Source organism: Magallana gigas, chromosome 5, assembly GCF_963853765.1.
Source record: "Magallana gigas chromosome 5, xbMagGiga1.1, whole genome shotgun sequence".
NCBI classification, from domain to species: Eukaryota; Metazoa; Mollusca; class Bivalvia; order Ostreida; family Ostreidae; genus Magallana; species Magallana gigas.
The window spans coordinates 55,862,792-55,889,360 of NC_088857.1; the positions used below are offsets into that span (position 1 = coordinate 55,862,792).

At 33.6% G+C, this 26,569-nt stretch overlaps 2 protein-coding genes and 1 long non-coding RNA gene across 5 annotated transcripts; 1 reads left to right on the plus strand and 2 right to left on the minus strand.

The window, feature by feature from the left end:
• Positions 1–1,823: 1,823 nt before the first annotated feature.
• LOC105342291 (uncharacterized) lies at positions 1,824–5,756 on the minus strand. The gene is made up of 7 exons (XM_034461441.2): positions 5,653–5,756; positions 5,403–5,450; positions 5,211–5,271; positions 4,520–4,585; positions 3,216–3,545; positions 2,814–3,000; positions 1,824–2,504 (listed from the first exon to the last, which is right to left on the minus strand). Exons 1-7 carry the CDS (start codon positions 5,713–5,715, stop codon positions 2,363–2,365), a joined length of 897 nt encoding a protein of 298 aa, XP_034317332.1. The 5' UTR covers positions 5,716–5,756; the 3' UTR covers positions 1,824–2,362.
• LOC105342290 (uncharacterized) lies at positions 4,811–21,659 on the plus strand. 2 transcript variants are annotated; one of them, XR_010713805.1, is made up of 2 exons: positions 4,811–4,971; positions 20,799–21,659. It is a non-coding gene; the product is annotated as an uncharacterized lncRNA (long non-coding RNA). The 2 variants fall into 2 exon arrangements; XR_902504.4 differs by lacking the exon at positions 4,811–4,971 and adding an exon at positions 8,853–8,980.
• On the minus strand, positions 13,884–16,965 carry LOC105342289 (ETS-related transcription factor Elf-3). Of its 2 annotated transcripts, none has more exons than XM_011449189.4 (8): positions 16,826–16,965; positions 16,045–16,082; positions 15,815–15,920; positions 15,333–15,419; positions 15,139–15,201; positions 14,722–14,982; positions 14,430–14,619; positions 13,884–14,326 (listed from the first exon to the last, which is right to left on the minus strand). In XM_011449189.4, the coding sequence occupies exons 3-8, from the start codon at positions 15,918–15,920 to the stop codon at positions 14,221–14,223; spliced, it is 813 nt and encodes a 270-aa protein (XP_011447491.3). In that variant the 5' UTR covers positions 16,045–16,082; positions 16,826–16,965; the 3' UTR covers positions 13,884–14,220. The 2 variants fall into 2 exon arrangements, with proteins under 2 accessions (XP_011447491.3, XP_011447492.3); XM_011449190.4 differs by lacking the exon at positions 16,826–16,965 and adding an exon at positions 16,194–16,214.
• Positions 21,660–26,569: the final 4,910 nt, after the last annotated feature.

A 26,569-nucleotide genomic window follows, 5' to 3' on the forward strand; every position in this document is an offset into this window, starting at 1 on the left:
TATCTAAATACATTTGATATGAAAAACTTTAAAATACAACTTAAAGATTGCTTATTGATTCATATTTTTCAAAAGATATATAATAAAAATTAATTCTTTTCTTACTCATTTTTACTGTAAGGTGTATTTTGTTTCTAATACTAATGAAGAATAATAAAATTATGATATTTTTTTCCACAAATCAATTTACTATTGTATTTTTTGATATAACCTAGTCTATCTTTTGTTTTATGATTTTTTTATCATCTAGTTGAAAAATGATTGATTCATCTAAAAAAAAATAATAAAATTCTGCTCCAAATGAAGTTGGTAAATCATAAGATCAAATCCTGTTTAACTTGAAATGATTTATCAAAAGATTTGATCATGTAGCAACCAAACTCATATCAAAGTGTGAACTTTATACACAAATAATTGTTCTTTTATGTACGTTTGAGAAATTAAACTACTAGCCTATGAAGTATTTCCTATATTAAATCAAGAATTAAGCAAACCATGAGCTAACATGAAGATCATGGTGACGTCAGAGATGTGGACTCGTGATAATGGTCAATGAACACAAAACATTAACATTTAGAAATATATTTCCTTATATGAAAACTTTATAACAGGTCATATGGTCACAATTTAGACGCATTGATAAATATGAATCGATAAGCAATTTCTAATCCTCGCATGACTTTATATGTTATTGTCGCAATATAATAGATACACGGTAAGTTGCACTTCCTCAAACGTACATGTAAGTATAAATAATAAACAAAATGTTTAAAAAGTTTATCGCATTATGAATTTCTTTGTTTTGTAACCAAATCCTGTGAAAACTCCTTTGGGCTTCACGTGATTTGATTTGATCACGTGACCAATATTCATAAAAAGAAAGCTATTTGCAAATGTAAACATATTTAGATGAGTACATAATATTTAAATCGTTCAAATCCTCCAAAGCACGACCGTCTCCTCAACTCCGTGGTAACATTCAAATACAGAAGGTTCCTTTGAACTGGTGTGCTGGTTTTGTTTTTAAATTTAATCCTTTGTTAGAACTAGCATCGTAAAATATTCTAGAGGGTTTACGTGTGTGCGTGTAGCTCTTTTTTGAAAAATTAAAAATGTTCTATCTTTGGTTAAAGTACAACATATGTGGGTAGAATGAAGCTCTATCTAGATCTTAAAGTGTCAATGTTGATTTTATCCGATAAAATAAAACTCCGGAAAATGGTTATCACTTTAAGTATTCAAGGCAAAGGCAAAACACATTCCCAGAAATAGCATGACCTCTGCTTGTGTAATCCTTACAAAGGGCGTTTTTATTTTCATATTTCAAAATACTTTTCATTTCAGTAAATTTTTAGACTGTAGTATTTTTTTAATTTTATTAATTTTTCCTAAACGTTTTTATCTTGCTCACATAAAATCAGCAAGCAATCCGAACTGATTATCTTATTATTTCTGTAAATGAGTGACCCTTACGCGATGTCATTTTTGGATTAGTTATTAAAAATGTTCCTTGTAAAGACTATAAAATAGAAAATAGAAATTTGTTGCAAAGTATCCAGTCTAAAAAAGGAATGTACAGATAAGGTCAATGAAGTTCGATAAATAGCTTGCTGTGTTACCTCAGTGACCGAAGACAAGACTTCATGTACCTTAAACAGAACTTTTGAAGCAAGAAGAATATTTTTTAAAGAAAACAAATGTTTCTTATGACGTGTAATTTAAAATGTCTGGGTTAAGATTTGAGTTTGGTCTATACTAATTGAAACAAATACTCGATTTTTATCAATATTAAAAGTAATAACTCTTCAAATAATAAAACTATATAGTTTTTCTTGTCCATGGGACTTTACTATATAAAGCATAATATAAAATTATATATATAATCATATGTATGTATACACAAATCCATAAATTTGATCTAAATAGCAAATCATTAAGTTCCTCCAAACACATAATATGCATCAATAGAAGACACTTAAGTATAAAATTGAAATGAAGGGTGAAGTCCTTCACGAGCACTTGTCAGTTTATATTTGATACAGGGCACTCGGGAAACGTATTCACAGCCTCACAGCTGGTATGGCACTTGATATGGCAAAATAAAGCACACAATTTTCAAACTCGTAATACTCAGAAAAGTCACGAACATGAAATAAGTTATATACATGTAATATTGCATCTCTCCCAGCCTTGTAGGTTGGATTGTCAGTTTAGTTACAATATTGCATCCTCCCCAGCCTTCATTGTTGTCAGTTTAGTTACAATATTGCATCTTCCCCAGCCTTCAGTGTTGTCTGATTAGTTACAATATTGCATCTTCCCCAGCCTTCAGTGTTGTCTGATTAGTTACAATGTTTTGGTGTTAGTATTGTTTCCTACACCGTCTGTCAAACTCGTACTGGACCTCCCTGGGTCGCCACGCCCTGGGCACTTTGGACCAGTGGAATCTGTACACTAATCTGGTACCGTCCTCTCTGCTCATGAACCCAGACTTGTAGTAGTGTCTAAATACCGTAAAGCAGACAAAAACCTTATTATACATCAAGTGAGATGAAACAACAATTATAGTGCAGTAAACAGAAAAGTCCATATTTAGTTGTTTAAGGATGACGTCAACCAATTTATGACGTATCGACTTATCTTATTTTTATTCACCAAAAATCAGCACATGATTAATGTAGTCAACAACATGATTAGATATGTCCGGGAAGTTGTTTTTTTAAATTCAATGTGTTTTCTAAAACTTTATTCATTAAAGATCTGATATTGTTTCAAGACTATGGGACCAAACATTCATAGCCAAGTTATGTTACCTTATTCCACGACTTAATTTTTCGAAATTCATGTCCGTCTTCCTTTTTTTCTGACCCCACTTCCGGCTGATATCCGTTGTATCCACAAACCGGAAGGTCCCTGTTAAAAGGTTCACCCAGCGGATCGATTCCGTCCCATTCCGCAACTCCTCCAAAATAAACTTCCACAACAAAACATTTTTGGCTCCTAAAAGCAAAATAAATATGGATGATTTGGATATTTGTAAAACAGTGATAAGTCTTTGAAGAGAACCCTACATGTTAAACATAGATCTTTGTGTATTAACATTATTTCGATAACGTACTATAGAATATTGCATACTTTTTCCAACTTCAAATATAATATTGGTTTTTGAAACCTAGTTAGACGTATTCACACAAGACAAAAATAGTTGACCTGACCTCGTTTGCCCTTTCGGCACATGAACGAACTCTGGTCAACAAATTCGGAGTCATCCTCTGACTTGATCTCAGTATGTTCATAGTAAGGCTGGAATGAGGTCTGGAAAGTGGGCAGAGCTGGTGTACAAGGCGGGTGGTAGCCGCTGGTATAGTACTGGGAACAGGGGCTATTGATGTCAGTGGAGGCCAGACAGTGGTCCTCTGTGACGTAACAGGGCTGTGACTCATATGGCGAGTAATGGTTCTGATAGTGGATGCTCTCTGTGTTGTGTTCGTATGACGCGTCATCGTGTAGAGCTAGAGGTAGTTGGGGGTTAGTTTCGAATGTACCTGTAAATTTAGATGGTAGATATAAGGTGAATACGAGCAATTCTTGTTCTTTTAAGAAAACATGTACATGTACAACTTTTATTTGGCATGATATTGACATAAAGAGCACATATATTGTTACAAAAAGAAAACCCCCAGATTTTTATATAATTATATAATCAAGACTTGGTTATTTGTACACTTAAATCACTTCTACTGGCTAACGCAACTACATGTACAAAAACCAACAAAAATACTTCAAACAACAACAAAAGGCGCCCAATTACAACAGCTTGATTAAAGCATACACCAGGAACCTAACTCTTGCCATGTTAGGAGACCTATGTTAATGAAGAGCCATTGAATGTTTTAGTCAGGTTGATTAACGGCTTGTGTAATTCATTACGCAATGCAGTTTACAACGTATATGTATGGATTAGATTTCCACGTTATGTATTGCTCAACAGGAAGACCGAATAAAAAATATCCCATTTCAGTTTTGATATATTGCACATGATATCATATACTACATATCATTTGATTTGTTTTAAAACCTTTGCTTACATTTTCAAACGTTTTTACTTACCCTCTCATGTTATCCAGTTTATCATAAAAACAGAAGTAGAACTGTTGCTGATAAAAAGACCTCCCTATATCAACATTGTAACATATCCTTTGTGTTTTGTGATAATAAAGGTTATATTGTTGTTACATCTATAAAATTACATCCCATTTAAGGAAATAATTAGATTTTCGAGACCGTTTTATAGCAAGTACAAGGAAATTCAAAGAATACAATTGCTTCATTTTTTTTAAGTTGTAAACCCCCTCGTCACTTTTACTTTTCTCCATTTCCTTTTTCACATTAATCATAAACGATCAATGTTAGTATTTGTTGATAGTAGTTTTCTCATACTCTATAGTTAGATACAAAACGTGCTCTTACTTCGATTTCAAAGATGTAGTTTATGAAAAAAATGAAATGTGAAACTTACCGATCTGCCCCTCGTTGGGAGGAATGTGTTCGAAACCTGGCTCACTGGCCTCCGATATTAATGCGTCTAAAACCAGAAAAACCAAATTATTACACTGATAGCAATAAAAAACAGATCTCTTTTATGTCACCTTATTCAACTTTTAGATATTTGACAAGACGGTGGTTTTTAAACCCGATCTCGGGTTTTTTTTAACACTTAAATTCATTTGTGATAATTTCATTTTGGTCTTGATTATCATAAATTAAACCAAATCGGTAGTTAGCAAAATAATAAAAAGAATCACAGGAAGGTTTTCTTTACTCGAACTTCTTATAAATATATCCGTGAGGAAGTCACTGGTAATTTGTGGATATAAAGGAAAGAAGTTTATCTTCGATGTCAGATGGCATTAATCGGGATGTAAATTCTTGATATTGCATCTTTAATGGTTGCAAATAAAGAAGACATCGGTAAGGGGTTTTTTTTATTATGATACAATTTCTTAATACTACGATGGTTTAGGCAGAATTACTTTTTCGTGTAATGTGTACCTACTTTCCGGAATAATTTTCATAAAATCTGAGTTTCCGTAAACACTTCTCGAATGTGTGTACGTAAAAAAAAAATTAATGTATATATCAAAGTATGACAATAATATTGAATTACATAGAAAGATTATAAACAAGAAAAACAAAAAGAAACAACGCACCTGTCTGGGGCTCGATTATTCGGAAAATTTCGTTCATCATCTCACTAGAAAACTCAATGCTCTGAAATATCACAAGTTACAGTTTTAGAATTGCGACAGATGCCGGTGTACGTTAATTTCCTGAAAAGAGCGAATGTACCAATATCTACGGTTCTAGTTGATCATACTACTCATCATATAAAATGTACTCACAGGCGGCTCTTGATACCCATCATCACAGGCCATTATTTCGTTAAATAACTGCAATCACAAAGTACAGGGCATTCAGGATCAGTTGTTCTTTTTATAAAAATGCACAGTTATATGCATATTTATACAGTAAGAATTGGTAAGAAATTCTCAAAGTACTTTCTATGATGCTCATGTGAGTGTTACTAAAGCAATCTTGAGCTATTATGTCCTTAACAGAAGCTAGTTTCTTAAGGAAACTAATACTAGGTACCTTAAAATTCCGTGTTTTCCCGAATTTCCGGTTGTGTCTGCATATGTTCAGTAGTAGGAGCATTATAAATACACCCTGTGATGTCACAGTACTGGACTCAACGGAGTTCAAAGGTCAACCCACGCAAGGAAGCCACCCAAATCTATTGCTGCTTCCATGTTTTACCCCGTAATTACGTCTCTCGCGCACCCGTATAGTACTTTAGATTTCAGCAGACCGTGGCCACCATTGTAATTTTAGGCTTTATAAACATTTATTCCTACGATATTGGAATTTTGTTCGAAGATCGTGAGTTTTTATCCGGAGAACAAATACTAATTTAAGTAACTTGATGTATTTTTATGCATGAATGTTTGGGTAGCACAGTCTTTAGCTGACTATTGATGGTTAGTGCCAAATGGACTGGAAAGATTTAAGTTTCTGAAGAGAGTCATGAACGATATTGTTGTGACTGATAGGGACGAGGGTTGATACAATTTACTAACTTTTGGACAAGGCACCATGTTGAACCCATACATGTAACCCGGTAACAAAGAACTGCAGGTTGGACAAGAGGGTCTTTTCGTAGTCTTTTTGATCGTGTAAGCAACAATATTATTTTCCATTTTTAGATTTTTTTGTTTGGAAATTTTATGTCCAAACAAATAAGCTTATAATAAGTTCCCTTTTTCCATGAACCTCTTCTGGCCAAATTTCTGAGATATTACTGAATATGAGTGTTTTTATGTATATGAATCTTAAAGATACTAAAGTCTCTTCTGTCTGTTTGCCAAAATGTCAAAATACAAATACAAAAACATGTTCATTACAATACACGAGTTTCTATTAATATAAGGTTTAAAATTAAAATTTAATTTATAAGGTTATGCAACGTATTGAAATTTATTTTGATTTTCAAGGTTTTTATGGCATTCGACAAAAACCAATTCTGATCCAGGAACATCGTGTTTTGTTGATAAAAAAAAAACAATTTTCGAAGTACATGTAAAATGATTTACAAGCGAAGAAAGTACGTTGTATTATTTATGTCACACTTAAAACATTGAAAAAAAGATTTGAACTACACATTTTGTTATATTGCAAAATTAGCTACATGCATGCATAGATAATGGTATAAATGTCAAGTATTTGTGTAAATTTTAAATATCTTATTTTAAAGTTGTCACTCGTATCTTACAAGAAGATTCTTGACTGGCAAACCTGGGAATTAAATCTGTCAAAATATTATCATAAATATTCTGTATAATCATTTAATCTGTTAAAAGATTATAAGTAAAGCAGATCATTTCTATTCAATTGTGAGTAACAAATCAAATACTTTTCAAGGTCTTCAGGAGGTCTTATTTTGGATTAAATTCGATGAAATCTAAATTCAGCTGCATATATCTCAAAACAAGTCAATTCTCGTCTCAGGCGAGGAAGAGAGCGGAAGTCGCACGGAGCGTCGCGGTGTACATGCAGTATTTATTTTTATTATGAATTCTCTAATATAATTTACGACTGCTATTTGTTCATATGTACTGCGGTACAAACTGAATAACCGTGATTTCTCAGAATTCATTTCAGAATTTATTTTCGCATATTGTATTTAAATAATTTGAAACGATATCGACCTTTTCGACTCATTTGAATTTCTACAAACGGAAACAATTGTTCGCTGTATTAATTGACCATTGTCTTAACATCGCCAGATGTATGGCGGGAAATGGCGCGTGATTAGTGTTTCCCTCTGATTCAGACCGCATTTATTTTTCATTCAGCAACTCCAAGTGTACATCTCATCATTTTGGAGTATTTCCTATGATATTTAAGATCCAACGAAAATGACTAAATAGGGCTCGTTCAAAAGGAAATCGCAGTTTAAACTCTAGTGTATATTTAACGCGTCTCGGACGTGGGGCAATTCATTGCGGTTGAATTGTACCAATTTTATATTTATTCATACTTTGAGCAGCAAATAACTGAGCTAGACATTATTATTTTATAAAAATAAGTCTTGACACAAGATTATATGAAGTACATCAAAACACAAAGTTGCGTGTGTGTCACGCAAGGGTCTGATTTCAAATAGTTGCGGGTCTATATGTACATCTGTGGAAAGATATGGAAGAACTAGAAACTCCAGCCTTTGGTCGTCCTTTAGTTGAGTTGGGCTTCAAATCGAAGGTCAATCTCTAATCACTTATCCGTGTTCAACAGCTTTGAGAAGAGGATTGAGCTTGATATGTTATTTCAAGATCATAGCGCTGATTTTTGCTTCATTATCGTGAACTTTGAATTTCCTAATCGCATTATGAATTTATATACCAGCTGTCTAGAGTAATCGTTAATAATTGAGTAATGGAGAAAATATTGTACATAGATGAACACCAAATAGTATATATATGGTGGTGTTTGTGTATATTTAAAGTCCCACTATTGAGTAATGGAGGAAATATTGTATATAGATGAACACCAAATAGTATATAAATGGCGATGTTTGTCTATATTGATATGTTGAATAGAACATGATAACGATTTTTTTTTGTAATTGTTTATTTGTATCAGCGTCCCTTAGAGCTAAGTTGATTTTCGTTGTGGGTAGCAACACGAGAATGTACCCTGCAATCTTGAAGTCCAAAATCAGTTGTGGCATTTCAGAGACTTGACAGTTCGGCCAGATGTCGCAGCGGGAATGGGGCTGAGGGGCTGATAAAGATCCTTCAGAGTGACACAAGTACAAAGCTAAGACTTGGTCACTCGACCTTATGTTAAGGTGCATCCCCTACCCCCTTATTTCACCCCTCTTTGCTAATACTATAGAAGTTTTACTTGGGCAAGATATTTCAAGTGCATTATGATATCCCAAACTGTTACTCGCACAATTGAAGCTTATTTTGCACAGATTTTGTCAGAAGTATGCGATAAATATTTTCCAGTGGAAAACTAGGTTCAATATCTTAGGATTGTTACTTGTCAATTTCAGGGTATGTTGCTTTATGTGTTAAAAAAATTCCTTATACCACTTAAAAACAACCACTTAACTGAACAATAATAAAGTCAGTCTGCAAAAGAGTTAAACTGATTCTGGCTCTATAGCTGTTAGTTTTTAAGGGGGAAAAATTACGAGGCGTCTTCGCTTGTTCATTTGCCTGTTACAAGATACGCAGTTCTGCATTTAGCAGACTTGTAAATAGATAAATAAGGAAGACGGATTAATGCTCAGCATAAGAAATAATATTTCCTAACTATATCTAACAAATAATATTTCCTATAATATATAGATATAACTATAAAACTAAACTATAAAATCTACCGTGTTGGTTGACCATCAGAGAACTGTTGACAGGTAAGAAACATGTTTGAACATCAGACATAGTTATGCATATGTAAATTGCTAGCGGTACCATCACGCATTACTCTTTTAATTCTTTGATTATTTTATATTTAATCGTAGACCATTGTCTAACATTTTAAACACAACCACGATCTACTGCATGAACATGGATTTTGTTTGTCCCCCTAACTGTTATCATGTTTCTCTTTGGTTCTTTTCGAATACCTGACGTTAAGAAAATTCGAATACTCCTATGTGTGCTTGATTTTGGAACTTCAACATAATGGATAACAACTTAGGGAAGGTGTTTGCTTCTGCGGCTTTTATTTCTGTAAATCCCTATCATTTGTGACAACAAAACCTTTCAGTACTGTAAATGCATCCTTTAAAACCATTTTAACAAGAACTTTGACTTTGGGTAGTTGTGTAAAACATAAATGTAACGTAGGCCTGTCTATTTCATTGCTGGCCACTTGGTCATAGCTCTTGAGCTATTACTACGCAACTTGTGTATATTTCACTTGAAACCAGCGTCATTTTTAACTTGTTTTGACGCAAGAAAAAGACAGTTACATCCTACCGAAAGTCCAAGGTCTTGTTAAAATGGTTCTAAATCCAAAACTCACATGAATTTGAACCTTATAGAACCATTTTAACAAGAGCTTGGACTTTGGATAGTTTTGTTAAACTGCAATGTGACTTAGGCCTGTCTATTTCATTGTTGGGCACTCAGCAATGGCTCTCTGAAATCAACAAGATTTTTCTGGCTGTTGAGCGGAGACTACGCAAATTGTGCATGTTACACTCAATGTGACTTAGGCCTGTCTATTTCATTGTTGGGCACTCAGCCATGACTCTTTGAAATCAACGAGATTTGCCTGGCTGTTGAGCGAAGACTACGCAATCTGTGCATGTTACACTCAAAAGCAGCGTCATTTTATTCTTGTTTTGACGCAAGAAAAAGATAGTTACATCATACCGAAAGTCCAAGGTCTTGTAAAATTGTTCTTATAAGAGTGGGAGTACAGTGTCATCGAAAATAACGTCATTTCAGGTTTGAGGTGTGAACCATTCTAGCAACAAGTGCACATGAAATTAGAAGCATTAGGTTCTCATTGCAGTTAGCATGATGCCATAAATTGTCCGATATGGTTGTGATTCTGTAACTGGGATCAATAAGTAACTAAACAAATCAAAATATAAACTTGAAGAGATTCTACTCAAAAAAAGACAGGCACGTAGCATTGATTTCAAAGTTGTGGGGGCTTAATTTTTTTTACATGCTCCCAGAAAATTTGGGAGGCCAACTCTTTGGTAATTCAATTTTTTATATGTAATTTTAAGAAAAATGTTTGATGCAAACAAAATTGGTATAAATTGCAGGGGTGGGGGACCCTGCCCTTCTCCCCGATACCACGTTTCTGAAATATGCTGTCCCTGTGAAACCCGACCCCCACCCTTCTGCCATTTGAATTGCTACATTTCAAAAACGTGTGGTGAATTCACATCTCTTTCTTGGATACAATTTTTTATTAAAAAATAAATTTAAAAGATTTTTAGATTTTTTTAACGTATAAGTTTCTATGGAACTAAACTGTTTCCTAAGGCTAGTTTCGTGCGTTCATTATATCAGATATAAGTCAGGCAGACTTCTCCTTCGTCTGTCTTGAGCTCATTGCTTACAAAAAAAAAACCAATGCCTAAGTATTAAGAAGAAAAAGTGCTTTCTTCAAAACTACAAAACGACCCTGTATTTTATCTTCACTGAAAGAAAATAAGATAATGCATAAGTATGTTTGCAAAGGATTTATATCTGAATATTCTATCATTGTTTCTATCTTATGAAGATATGATTTAACAACAACAATAAAAATCTAAAAATTCTTTCCTTTTCACTCAAAATGCATTCATCTAATCTGTTTTTAAAATAACTTAATTTATGTTAGTATCTAGAGAGTACGGGAAATATTTTGCAACTTTGTAGACTAACAGTTGTTTGCTGATAACACGGTGTCCGATTAGCAACAAAATCACGTGCGCGTAATCACATGCGCGCAACGTGACAATTAATAAAATAATGCATATCTAAGAAAATTACACCTGAACACCGATAAAAAGAATTAAATAGGAAGAGGGAAATTTTCCAAGTCAGCTATATATAAAAATCCAACAGAGACATGAAAAAAATCGCTTTATCAATATGCTGCCTGTTGAACTTCCTCTACCTTTTTCATTGGCTAGCGCTTCTGATTGGTCGATTTGAATTTTCAAACTTCCACTGTTGACCTAATTTTAAATCTAGGTGAAAAATTCTCTTCAGCATAAACATAATCGCTATTGCTTTGTTTTTCGATACGACCACGGCGCAGTATTTCTGTGTATGGACCGTTTTCATAAAACTATTCATGGTTAAAAAAAATTAGGATTTCCCCAGTTATTCTGATCAATAAAGTATCAAGAAATGGCTCGAAAAATATTAAATTTTTTAAGCATTGAAAAAACTACATTAGAGTAAGACTTCTCATTGAAGAAACAAACAAAGTATTCTTATAATTGTGGAATTCTGGAGCATTTGACAAGGGAATTCACCCCCCCCCCCTCCAATCCTATTTTAGACTCAAAAGAGTATGAATACTGTTTACTTGTACATTATAGCAATTATCATTATATCTGATGTGATGTATTGCTTATAGTTGTGCTCTCTGACAAATAATACATAAACAACCCATAATTATGCATCAGTGTGTAAGGTCTTTGCAGTTGTCATTACATAGATCAAGTTTTGGAATTCCCGATTTTTTGGCTAGATACATAAAATAAAATAACATAGCGGTTGTGCCAATTTTTGATAAAGAAGTGCGTTAGTATTGATTTACGGGTGTAATAGTTATCAACTTAAAGAAATATGAATAAAATTCCATTTTCCCCTTTTTGCATCAACGATACCTTGATTTACCTAATTCAACTCAAAATTTCATTTTTTAAGATTAATTTTATTTATTTGTTTGGTTTTTTTTGTTGTTATTTTTTTGTTTGCTCGTTGTTTGTGTAATTTTTTTATCTTTTGTAAGTTGTCTTAACATTATCCTAATTCATATGCGTTAACACTGCGCTCAAAATTCAAAAATATTATGCAGTCTGTTAAACTTCATTCGTAGATACGGTGAACTTTTTGGCATTTGTCATTAAGTGATAGAGTATGCAGTTAATGCCTTTTTATTTGAATATAATTTTATATATGAAATAAACTTAGGAACTTTTAAAAAAGATTTTATAAAAAAAGATTGAAATATTTTGATATTGCAAATACTTGTTTATTCTAACAACACTTGAGTCTTTAATTGGATGACATTGGTCAATATTGGCATAGCATTTCAACATAGAGAAACCATTCAAAACGCTTATTAACTTAAACGGTACCATGTTGATACGAAAAATTCAGTAATTCAAATCTAATTTGGCAAATGTTCTCGAAAAAAGTAGGTTTTCAGTTAATGATATTACTCCGTATAAGCGTTCATCCTGTGGAAGGCGTACGATTATACATATAACGCGACCTGCTTTACACGAGTACCGGATAATAGCAAACAAAGTTTTAACTTTTCAATTACCACAGGGTGATATAGGTTTGAATTTGAATTTAGTCGCTAGGAATCAGTTGGTTCTGTCGTGTTTCCGGCCCTCGCCTCTCCGGTACCGGCACCGCTAACATAGTTCCTCCCCCCAGAGGTACGGGCGCCGGGATTGAGAGGAGTTAGTTCTGGGTTTGTTGCTTTGGAATTTGAACTATTAATCACGATTCATTAGTTTCGTGGTAAAATTGTAGTGTATATTGTCGAGTTCTATTGAGTTAGTTCTTCCCTTCCTCGAGTTGATATCCTTAAATGATTGAAATTAACATTCGGGGTTTTTTTTTTCGTGTTACATGTATATATACATGTAGATCTACAAACTTGGTTTGTTTATTGATAAGTAAGGTAACATAGAGCATTACATGAGTGGATTGATAACATTTTTCAATATTTTAGTTATCATTTAAAATCCAAGTGCTTCAAAGTCCTGGAAAATTACACGATTTCTATTTTGTAATTTGTAAATGATTTGATTACATGTCGCATGGTTGCTACATTGTGGGCTATGTGTATGTAAATGCTGACTTTAACGTCAACTGTTGTGAACATGAGAAAGAAATAATTTATATCCCTTAACAAAATTCCAAGCCAAGCATTACAACTTTTTTAAGCCTATTTTTTCATCAGAACATCATGCATTTTACTTTAATGCTTCACGTTAATTTTAGATTGTTTAATAAGGAAATGGCTATTCACACTTTGTCCGCCAACATTATTTTGTGGAAACGCCTGACAGTGTAAAAACGGTCAAAATGACGGGATTTCCCGTATTTTTTCATTAATAACAGAGTTTTTCCCCCTTATTTTTGGTGTCATGTTAAGCATCTTTCCTCATTTCAGGTTTATTAGGTTTTTTTACAAGGATATTGATAACAACAACGATGTTAAAATCGAATGTGAATACATTTCATATACCTAGTAAAAAAGCAGCATGGCTCTCTTTTGGTTTTAGCAACTATCGGGGGCATCAATGTGGGCTATATTTGACAGTTCTTGGAACAGGAATAGATACAGTACCAACGCGGTCGTGGCGCGTCGGCGTGACACCGACTTTCCTCTTCTCAATACCCCCATCGCGGAACCGGAAATTGTACAAATAATTTTAGAAGAGGCCATATTCCATGTTCTCTCGTGAAAATATTTTAAAAATGCTAATAAATTTGCTTCATTGGTTCGCATTGCATTTTTTTTCTCTCTTTTTTTTCTCGGTGTCTTTTTCATTAAATATATATATTCTTACACAACATTCACTCCATTTCAAATTATGAAATTAAAAAATAAAATTCAACATTTAAATATATTTATTAAACATCAATCTTCAACAAGTCGTAGTGTCTTTCTATGTACAACAAAATGTCACATATACATGTCAATAAAGATAAAATTCGCTGTGATTCAAAACAAAAACAAATAAAATCGAACACACGATGGAAAGTTGAGTTTTTAGCAAAAACGTCTGAACACACCATGGTTTCAAGCTTTGAACAACAGACTGCTGAGATTTCTTCGTCCTCCTCTGCGGAACTCGAGACAGTTCAGAAAAAAATGTGTCAGCGCATATTGTGCACATTTCCCGGCTCGGATTGTTTTTTATGGACACCCAGAAACTTCCGGTTTTTCTCATACTCCAAACGGTCGCCATTCTTTAGGGATTTTGGACCAGTTGAATTTATAAACCAGACGGACACCGTCTATACGTGTCATAAACTTGTTCTTGTAGTAGTGTCTGAATTGAAAAAAAAATAATAATAATTAACAATTCTTTTTTTTTTTGCAAATTTTGAATTGTATGTTTTATGAATGGATAACAATATTTTTTAAGTAAGTACCTTATCCCTCGACTCAGTTTTTCGAAGTTCATGTCGGCCTTTTGTTTTTTCTGACCCCACCTCCGGCTGACCTCCACAGTGTCCATGAATCGGAAGGTGCCCTCGCTCTTGTTAACCCACTTAATAGACACCGGGTTAGGGGCGCTGAGCTCGGCCAATAAAAACTTCCACAGTAGAATATTTTTAGCCCCTGTTTAAAAAAAATCATAGATAAATAATAGTTTTAATTAAACATCGTGGTATTAATTAGCCCCAACCTGATTTCATTTTTAATCATGTTTTTGACACTGACCTCGCTTTCGTTTGCCAGTCTCGTGAATTTGCGAGTCTGTGGAACTGATAATTTCACGGGTATCACGTTTGAAAATGTCTATACTGGGCAGTTTCTTTTCGATGGAGTCGTTGGAGTCCTCCTCGGGGTCTGTGTTCCTTGGCAAATCGTAATGGGGAACGGGGCCACTGTTGGTGTAGCAGGAGCATCCATGATATTGCCCGTACGCACAGTTCTGACAGAAGACTTGGCCGCCCTGGGTGATTGGGTAGTCGAACATCACTACAAGGAGACAATATACATTTAGTTGTGCATCAAAACACTAGCACGTCTCGGCCAACTCGCTCCTCATTTAACAGAGACCAGATGGTTGACTGCGACTTGCCGAGTGTAATTTTGGGAAAGATGGAAGACGCATCTTCCTCCTTTGGTCCTTACCTGATGCATCGTCTTCCAGTTCGCTGCCATCGGAACCATTTTCTGGGTGGTATGCTGGGTCATCTGAGAATAAAAGAATACCAATGAAAATCAAGGTGATGGCATTGTCAAGAAAGGATTTCAATGGTTGTTTCCGACATTCCCCGGTAATTCAATATGTATGACAAGAGATGAGACTGAGACTCGGGACTCACCATACGGCGTGTTGTTAACGGTGGTGTATTCTTTGTGGTGGAAGGGGGGTTGGTACTCGTGGTCATACTGCGGAGTCTGCGCCTCGCCTGAAACACACAGAATGACGACATATAACGACACAATGAGATGACGACATTTAACGACACAATGAGATGACGACATATAATGACACAATGAGATGTTCAGTTCAATTTATTCTCTCTAACTATTATCATACAATGGTACATGAGGTACAATAACATATTTGCATTAAATTGTGATGTCAAGGGTGACATCAAGTATGACGACATATAACGACACACTGAGATGACGCGGTGTGGTTTGAACTTATTCAATTAAAGTGATGTCAAATAGAACAGGTGCGCTGAAACTAAGCAGGCATCAGAGAGCGCGAAGGTAAGCAATAGCTTTTCCGGGATAACTTCGCTGAACAGTGAGTTTATTTCCAGTATTTAGATAGAAAGACAGACGTTGCACTTACCACAATATGACAGATATAGTTGGGGAACTTCCATTGGGTCTTGAAGAAACTGTAAGATCTGGGCTATTTGTGGGGTGTTTTCGGACTGTTCTGTAGGACTAGTCATCTTGAAAAAGCAATGCAAAATTGTGGAATTAATTGTTGCACATTTTATCAAAATGTTTCAGACAAATGAAACTGTATTTATTAATTATTCATAACAAATGAAAGAATATACACAAAATGTTTACCTTTTATTCTGCTTACAAGTTTCCTGGTGCGTTTTCTTCTGAAAAAGTAAAATACAGTTTAAAAAAAGATAGAGAACGTTTGATTATTCGAAATAATATCCTATGGAAAATATTATTTATGTGAAGTGTTAGAATACATCACATAATACCAAAATGCACAGAACACTTCAAATAATTAATCTATCAGGATGTGAGCAATGGTCCGTTTTTCCTGTCAATGATGCTCGCATCAAGTGGGTGAGGATTTATCTCTCTCCACTCCGTAGGGGTAAGCACACAAGTGTTTTAAAAGAGATAAAAATCCACGACCCAATGAGCGAAAAGACAAAACCCTACACCCTAGGATAACGTGTCATCAAAAGAAGATGCGTTTTTAAAATATACAAAATGATGAGGCCTTTTTAAAACAAGCGTTTTGTCTTTCTAATTTTTTACTTTATCTTGATGGTCGCTGAAGGCTAAGACTGCGAAATGGAGTAAAGAGAATGGAGAGATAAAACTGAAGACAAAAGTGCAGACACGACCGAGCGTTGTCACGGATTTAAAAAAAAGAAAAGAAACAAACTCTTTGCTTACTTACTTTTATGTCACTTCACTAAATTTTGCACCAGGATTCGAAATGCCTCAGTATTTTTTTTTTATTTGCACAAAACTGCACTTTATCTTTTTAAAGCGTGTCTCATCTATCACTTGTCAATTTATAAAGAAAAACATTTAACCGCTAAGCTATTATCAGAATTCAACATATAAAAAAAATAGATTCGGTTAGCTGCACACTCACCTAGCCGCGCGTTGCCTCGAGAAAGCCAAACTGTCATTCGTTGGTTGTTCCCGACTGCAGCGTTACAAGACTCGATTCAGATTGAGCTATGAGTAGGGTCTCCGTGCGTATTTATATAACTCTTCAATTGGGTTTCCCCTTAGTCACGTGACTCACTGATAAAACTTATTAGGGTGTTTTGAGTTTTTTTTAAGAATAAAGAATAAAAGAACTTTTAAAAAGATTAGATTGAATGGAATTGAATCGCCTTGCATTTTTATATAACACGTGGAACTTTGTGGGCATTTAACTGTTAAATACTTCCATGTTTGCTGCATGCAAACAATTTTTACCGCTATCTGTCAAATCACTAAATCTAGGTGACGTACTTAGTATCCATAAAGCGATGAAACAAAGCAGAATAATTAAAGATTGGCGTAATTGCCAAACGTTAATACACATACGACATATTTATACCCGCAATTCTACAAGATAAATTTCTTAAATTCCCCTCCAAGTTTCTTGCCTGATGCATGTATCAAGGGTTTGGATGTTGACTTGGTGTTATATAGTTAAGTAGAGGTAACGGTGGCTTAGAGTTGACACTTCGTCAAAACGTATATCTCTGGGTAAGTAGTAACCTGCGGGACGGACTAATCAACGCCACGGGCCGGGGACTGTAACGACCAAATCATTTTAACGCTAATTACATAATATGTATTTTAGTTCAAACATTCCCCAGGCCAAGAAAAACCCAGAAAATTGTTTCAATTCAAACCATTCATGCATTTGAATTATAAAATAATCTTTTTTTTTCTACTTTAGTGACAAAAATAATTCGAGTATATTTACATGCGCAATATTAATCTAAATTGGCGCATATATAAATATACATGTGCATGTAACATGTGAAGAGAGCATGATCGAACGTGCAATATCATATTGAGTACTTCAGATATAATCTTAAGTTATTTGTCAATATGTCGTTTTTAGAGTCCTCATAAACATACATGTATGTGTATATATTTCTATATATTGTATACTGTCAAGACGGCAGGGATTCTAGCATGTGTACATATTTCTTCTGAATTGAAACATGTAAATTCCCCTTGAATTATGTTTGAACCGCTTGTAATAGGATTAATAATGAAAAGGATAAAAATATCTACGAATGCACGTGTGAACACTACTGAACGCTTATAAGCAAAATTATGTAATAAACGAATTGTGGCAAAATGACTTAAAATAATAATGCCATACTTAGAATACACCATGCATTGTATAATTTTAATAAGAGTCAAGAAGGCGTAGATATGTACAGAATTTTGAAGGAAAGTTTTAATAACATATAAAAGATTTCATTTATAACCCCTGAATAATACATATAACGATGAATTGCAATCAATAAACGTAAAAACATATTCAAAATGTGTTTAAAAATGTACATGCATCGTATATATGGTTTGAAAATATGCTACAAGTATATATACACATATTTGTAAACAGTATCATTAGTGTTGAAATTCATCGTATCATCTATTGTTGTGTTTAGTTATATGTATCTGTAGATTTTTTTTTTGTACATTTAAAACGATCACATGTAACCATTCAAAATGAAGATTTAATTTGCCATTCTGTCGATGAAATCAAAATATTTGGTTTAATATAACAACACGGTTTGTTAAAAATAAGTTAATTAAACGCACAAACAAATTATTTTCAAGCCGGTTTTCCTATTCATTTTTTAGACGAAGTATCCTTGTAAAGGAACTCGTATAATGAGCGCGCTGTGGACACTCTAATAGATTCATTAATGATGTCGTGTGGATAAATTTGTATCAATCATTATCATTATTAATCTTTTTGTCATCTGATAAAGTTTAAACCAAAATGACAGAATATAATTTTGAGATAAATGTGTGTGCTGTAGAAGAAAGATGTATGAATCCCTTTTAACACAAGATATCAGAGACTTTTAAGTCGTGAAGAAGTCAAATCTTCAAGTTATGAATTATGTAAATCGTGTACATACATGTACATATGTACATATTAGTGTGTATATAAGTATTTATATATGCATATAGATAATAAGATGTATATATGTCAATGTTTTCCTGTTCTCCTTTCATGCAACTCTTTTCCTTTCCTGTATTTATATATCTTGTGTTTACAGAAATGTACCGTATTGTTGTTTTTGAGGGTCCCTAATTAGTTGAACAAATAATTGAATTAAAAATGAACAACATTTGCAAGTCATAAACAAAATTATTTTGCAAAAATCGAAAACAGGACTCAAATCATTTGCAATTATATAAACATCTGTAAAATTCACAAGATGTGACCAATGCATTGAATAGGTTATAAACAAATGCAATCAAAATCCACCAGTTAAATCACTATATACAATGTATTGACTATTTATGAAGAAATAAGGAATTTTCGTTGAGTATAGGAGGTAATCAAATACGGTCGGGGGTGGTCAAATCCAATAAAGCCCGATGGGCTTTACGACAGATTTGATCACGCTTGACCATATTTGATCAGCTCAAAATATTCAAATAATGATTCCTTATTACTTATATTTATATAATTTTTATGCAACATTTTTACGATTTAATATCTAAATAGTCATTAATGAAATGTATTGGACCATTGATGAAATGTATCGGACCATACAAGATTACAAAATTCATTGGTAGCGATACCATAGACAAAGACACTGGAAAATGTAAATATTGAAACATCAAATCTACACGTTTTAATCCCCTGATATCATTAACAAGTTGTCACTTCAGACGGCAATCGCTCATTGGTTAGATTATTGCAAAATCAAAAATTCATATAAGCTACTTATATATTTGATTTAAACAGTTGTTTTAGGATTTAAGTTGTTTTAGGATTTAAGAGTTGTTATCGGTGTCATGAACAAATTTACGACATTGTTTGAAAGCCATAGAACCATTTTAACAAGAGCTTGGACTTTGGGTACTTGTGTCAAACAGCAATGTGACGTAGGCCTGTCTATTTCATTGCTGGCCACTCAGCCATGGCTCTTGGAAATCAACAGTCCAAGGTCTTGTTAAAATGGTTCTAAAAGACTACCTAAGTGCAATACTAGTAGTTGACGCTTGACCATTCATTAAATGTGTATGTTATATTATACAGGAAGATATACTAGTATGTAAAGAAAATATTTCTGTTTCTAAAAAGAGCTAAAGGGGAAATTAAATATTTCACATTTGTTGTTTATCAAGCCAATACATAGAAATAGTTTAAAGGTTTTGTTGGATTGCAGTTTGCTTATTACGATGTATATGTAGACAGGTGAAGGCGATGTTACATAGAACGACAGAGATGGAGGGGGGGGGGGTGCTTTATTGACGCAGAATTCTTAAAATTAAAAAAAAAACAATAAGGCTTAGTATAAAAATTATCATACCGTTCGGAAATTAAACATATAGTTGCCAATTGGTCTTTTAAATTGGCGATGAACTTTTTCACATTTTGAATACTGCTTTTGTTGAAGACGGTCTTCAGTTGACAATACCTTTTGATAATCAAAACGATTGCATTCGGCAATGTAAGGAAAAATTTCCTCTTAAAATAAAAACCCATAGTCTATAAAAAAAAGTTGGCTCCGATTTCTATCAACCCCAAGGTCTTAAAGACTTCCCTAATATTTATGACCGTGGACTGAGAATGAAACATGAGCCATTGATTTGATTCAATCATATTTTATTGTATAAATTAAAAGAGGTTCAGAAAAAAGGCATGTATCCAAATCCTCTTGAATAGAGTTATCGATGCTTGTAAATAATAACACTGAGATGTGGATGTAGTTGATTCACAAAATATACATGTTTATAATAAATATTGCAAAAAGGCATTGAATGTTTGTATATCGACTGATCAGCGAGTGCTACAGTGTATGTATGTGTGGACATGTGAGTATGTGTGTATATGTATGTGTATATATGTATGTGTATGTTTGTAGATAAGTCTGGGTCTGATCGAGGCTGAGCACCAGATGGTACTAAGGAGAAGCTATGCTGTGGAGTTTCGGATATCTATGATTAGATCTGCGAGCCCTCTTCCTGCAGGAACTGATCCTAGAGGAAACACTGAGTCACACAGCTCGACAACACAAGTGTGCAAAGATCCAAATCTGAATCAAAAAGCTTGGCTGTTCCGCGTAAATAGTTCAACAAGACCGAGTCAAGAAAACACTTATATACATGTAGACATCAGTAACTGTGTTATTGTCAAAGGTGTAATTCTCTTTCATCTTACTCCTCCCCCGGGCTAAAAGAGAAAATATTTCTGTCAAGAAACAAATGTTGAGGCAGACGTGGAATAATTACATGCTTAATTGATTTACTGAACTTTTTTTTTTTGCATTTTAATTTTTTTTTTTTTTTTTTTTTTTGCTTTTTACAAAGCACTTGTATGTCTATTTTGGCTTCTATAAATGTAATATCACGCTTTGCAAAAAAACGGTTTACATAAAACATGCGTAGCAAACATTAAACGCCACGCAATTACTCATGGTCACGGGTACCGCTAACGGGGCTTCCCCTAGCAAAGGGCCCCAGTAACCCACCCACGTACCTTCTCTCAATCCGGACCAGTAATACGGGAAACCTAGAGGCACAGACGCGTGCTTCAGATGGAAACTCCGAAATGTAAAAGATAACCTTTTTATTTTGTTTACATTGAAAGTGTAAATACGTCGACTTATGACAGAGGAGTCACATTCTCGTTCTCCAAATGTACATGTAATATATCTGTGGCTAAGATAATTCAAGCTATTTGTCTGTATACTTAATTAATTAAATAAAATGTAAACTACATGTTACCCAGAAGAATGAATTTAAGTGTAAGCTACATGTAACCCAGACAAGTTAGTGGCGAGTCATGTAGATTGTATCTGCAATGACTTAAAGTTGTTTGCGAGACGTAATAACTGTAAGTTGTCAGAGCGGGGACTGCTGACAAGTTGTCAGAGCGGGGACTGCTGACTAGTTGTAAGAGCGGGGACTGCTGACAAGTTGTGATAACTTGATCTTGTTCGATCATCCATTACACATTTCAAGTGATCATAATCTAAAAAAGATAAAAGTAAATGTGCCCTCTAATGAATACAGAATTATGATGATACTGTATAAAGATGGCTGCACCATCATGTTTATTTACATTCATTGGGTCCACTTCATTGTATCAATCCATCAAACTATTGAGGCACATAATAGTGATCGAAAAAAAACAACCACGAGCATGGAGACTATTCTCTTTATAAACTATTACATATAGAAAACATTATTGAAATATAATATACATTATATTAAATCACTTATAGTTTCATGATATATCATAATCATGAAATAGGCAAGAAATTTAGAATGATAAAAAATGATGAAAATTTATATTTACAATGGCTTTTGATGCTCATTAGATTACTAGTATAAGAAATACATACACAGAACAACGTACTTCTTCTATAAATAAATCATAGCAATAAATCTGCAAAGAAAATTACAATATTACACATTATGATAAAATATCTGTAAAAATTTAACGTTTCTAATTTAATCATAGAAAATAGAATATATTTATATTTTGGCTACACAGTAGAATACAAAAACTTTAGCATAAAACCCGAGACCGAAGCACAATTACATGAAACCAGTAACATTTACACTTTCCAATGCCTTTGTCTGTGATAACACTAGGAATCGATTTTGTAATGCATGGTCCAATACATTTTATTAATGACTATTTTATATGTATTCGTGGCATTGCTGAAAAATATATAACTAATAAGGAATAATTCTTTGAATATTATGAGGTGATCAGGCGCGGTCTGGCGTGATCAAATCTATCATAAAGGCATTCGGGCTTTATTGGATTTTATCACTATGACCGTATTTGATTACCTCATAATACCAAAGAATGATTGATATTGCTTAAATACTTTTATAATTCTATTCATTAAAATTTATGCAAATTTTATACAATTTTGTAAAAAAAAAAAATTAGGTGGCTCACTACACCCCGTGAAATATTTTCTCAAATCAGCAGAAAATTACTTGATTATGATAGATTTCATAATGGATAAGAAGTATTTAAGTCTAATAGGCAAAAAATGTGCAATTTTGGATGAAAATTTTCGTTTTCAAAAATTTAATTCATTTAACATGAACAAAAGCTCCAGGCTTATTCGAACTCATGATCCGCGGTTCAGAAGCCCAATACTTTAACAACTGAGCTACGAAGATATACAACACAATTGAACGATATAAACAGTTTAACAAAATATTTCAATCGCCATCTTGTGACGTAGCGTCTTAAAAAGTATAAGTCTTGGTGTAGTGAGGTACATTAAAAAAAGTAGACTGTGTTAATCATCCGACAAATGTAATTCAGTTTTTATCACTATGCAACCCAACCTGCAGTCGTAGATACACATACACTACCTAGATACAACCGGCTACTAGCTTCCAGATTTAGAATCTATTGATTTAAGGTCAGAGGGCGAGGTCAACTTTGCAAATCAAAAGTAGAACAGCTGTAATCTGACACACTAATGATTGCGTCATGTGCCGAAATAAAAATGACTGTCCATTATTTTTTCTGTGAATCTTAAAGATTTATATTTCTTTCTTTCTTCTGTTTTCTTTTTTCTCATGAGCTTCTTGGGATATGCTACATGTAGCATTGCAGAAAAAATGCCTGCTTACCCTGCGTTGGAATTTTATTGTTTATATTTTCATCTAACTCATCTTTTTAATCAATAATTATCCTTCAAAAGTTCCTGAATAATCATCATTAATGTATATATGGAAATATTCGAGTCCGTTTTATTATTCCTTTCGCCCTTGTTGTCTGCTTTTTGCAGCAATTTAAGACGGCGCGAATTCCAATGTCTCAAATTTCTCTCTTTAAACACAACTGTGTCTGGGCGAATTCACAGGCACGTAGCATCAGGGGGGCCAGGGGACCTCCCCCCCCCCCCCCCCCCCCCCCACTTTTTCTCGCAGCAACTAATTTTTTTTAATTTACAAATAAAAAACTGAATTATCATGGACTCCCCCCCCCCCCTTCCACTTTTTTGGGAGTAAGAAAAAAATGGTATGAAAATAAGAAAATTAGGAGTGAAATTGAAGTTTAGGATTTTAAAGATTTTGTAAAATTAAAAAATTCAAAATCCCCCCTCCCTTATTTTTTTTTTTTTTTTTTTTTTTTTTTGCTTGTAAAGATTTTTTGGATGAGTCTGGCCTTCCCACTTTCAAAAACGATGCTACGTGCCTGAATTCACGAGCGAGCCAAACAGTTTGCAGGTGGAGAAGGGCGATCAACTACAAGGGGCGAAAATAATCTTGTATATAGCAGTTGTATACAATAGTGTCGATCAACACTAATTTTATCATTTAAATATCGTCTTTATGAAGAATTACACATTCTTTTAAACAATGTATCGATGAACCTTAATTGTACACGGTTGACAGTATTGTATTTGTACTAATCTTGAGCATTTATTGTTTTCTCTTCTTTTATTATAATTTTTGAGAATTTTGGGATGAGTTTTTCAGCCTTTATTATCACATAAACTATGATTTCTCAACAGACAATGTTATATTTTGACTGTCAATAAAATGGAACAAAAATATTAAAGGAAAATAACAATGCTCTTTGTTATCCAACCAATGATCAAATAATGAATTTTATTAACCCGATACATGTATATCATACATATTCTTGCGATCGTTTCACATTTATTCTTGCAGTATTTTACTTTTAAGGGCGTATATGTGAAAAGGAAAAGTTATAAATAGCAAACACATACATGTACTTATGAATTCACTATAAGAGATGAGACACGATTATGCTAGACACAATGCACTAAAGTGAACAGCTGTTAGAATCCCTGTGTCATCCAGAAACAGTCCGCCATTGGGGTTTTTTAGAGTTTCAATATATTCTTATTTTAATATAATTACAATGGAATTAGGCACAAGCTCTATATTACGTATTTAGCGCCTTTCCTACAATAAATGACAAATAGATTTTTCGCATGCCAAAAAGGGGGGTCGAATATGTAAATACATGAAGATTTAGAATAATTTACATACAATTAATTGTTCTTTCTGATAGGTTTGAGAATTTCTAAGATTCGGTTATTGATAATATAATTGGTTTTTTTTTCTTCGAATATTTCCTACTCTGTATACTACTGTACAATGCAATTAAAACCAAGACTCAAAAACATACAAAAACTTGACATTCAAACGGGTAAACTCGAGATAGGAAAACCACTTTTGTTTATTTGTATATATAAAGATGTGGAATTCCGTAGAAAAAAAATCCCTGGTAAATTTTAAGGCGTCTTGGGTTTTCTTCAATTTTTTTGCTCAACGATAATGGTTACTTGGTGATCGAAAAACTTCACTTCCCTTATTACCGAAGTGAAAGGAAATGAACTGAATCGAATAGCCTGGGATTAAATCTCCAAGGTCGAAACTATTTTTTTGTTCGTGCAGTGGTCATGCAGAGAGCTTTGGGTCGTGACGGAGAGCAGAGATCAGAACATAGATTTAGTGGGAAAATTAAGCTTTTTGAAATTAAAAAATTATATTTGGAATTAAAAACAAGAACATGGTTGAGTTATCTGACCTGGCGTGAGGTCCGGACAAGGACGTCATTCACTTTTTATGTCGGTCATAGCTTAAAATTATCACGACCTTCGAGTCCATGCTTAACGATTTATTGATATTAAGTATTTTAGATGACTGGATATGTTGAATGTCCATAATAGCCCGGAGGATCAGTTCAACATTCTCTAATTAACTTAGTTAATTTCAAAAATCTTTCCGGACTTTGGTTGCAATGGCAATGAGAGTTTCTGAATTTGATTGACAGCAATGTCAGTGTTTTCAGTGTATTTGGAAATATAAACCTTTCACTGTGGAAGACGAGTTGAAAAAGGACAAAATAACGAAGATATGTAAAATCATAGATCTTGTATTGCCACATTGGCGGTGTTAAAAAATGCTACAGGTAGTCCAATGTCGCATGCGCACTTACATGTAAGTGATGGCCAAAACTAAACTTCAGAGGCGTCCATTAACAACATGTTGAAAAACAGAGCATGACTTCTGTTAAAAATCCGACTTTTTTTAGTTGAAGTTCCGTATATGCACTTGAAACGATGAGAACAAAGAAATATCATGCAATCCAAAATTCACACGTACTTTGATAACCCGCTATCCAGTTATTTACAATTAACTGAGCTTGATGCATTTTTAAGAATATATTTTAATTATTCCAATGAAATAAAGGGAAAAAAAATATTTAAAATATTTAAAATATTAAAAAAAAATATTCCAAGTGCCTTGCTTTTGCTTAACGTGCAATTTTAATTTCAATACTATATTTATACATTATATACTTTTTATAGTATCAGTGTCATTGAATGAAAGCAATATGAGCTGTATTTTTTTTCTTTTTAGAATTATCATTATGCAGCAAAAAGTGGTATTACATGTATGATAATAATTCATATAACTTAAAGCAATAAATATGAAATACATGTTCAGTTTTGAATAGGACGATAATACTGAAATTTTGCTTCGATCGGGACATCGAAATAGCTTTTCCCCACAAAAATTTGACTAACAGAAGCATATAAATCATAAATCCTATTTTTGGTCACTTTAAGTAGTAAATTACAATTCTAAAATAACCAATTCCAATAAGAAATTAAAATCG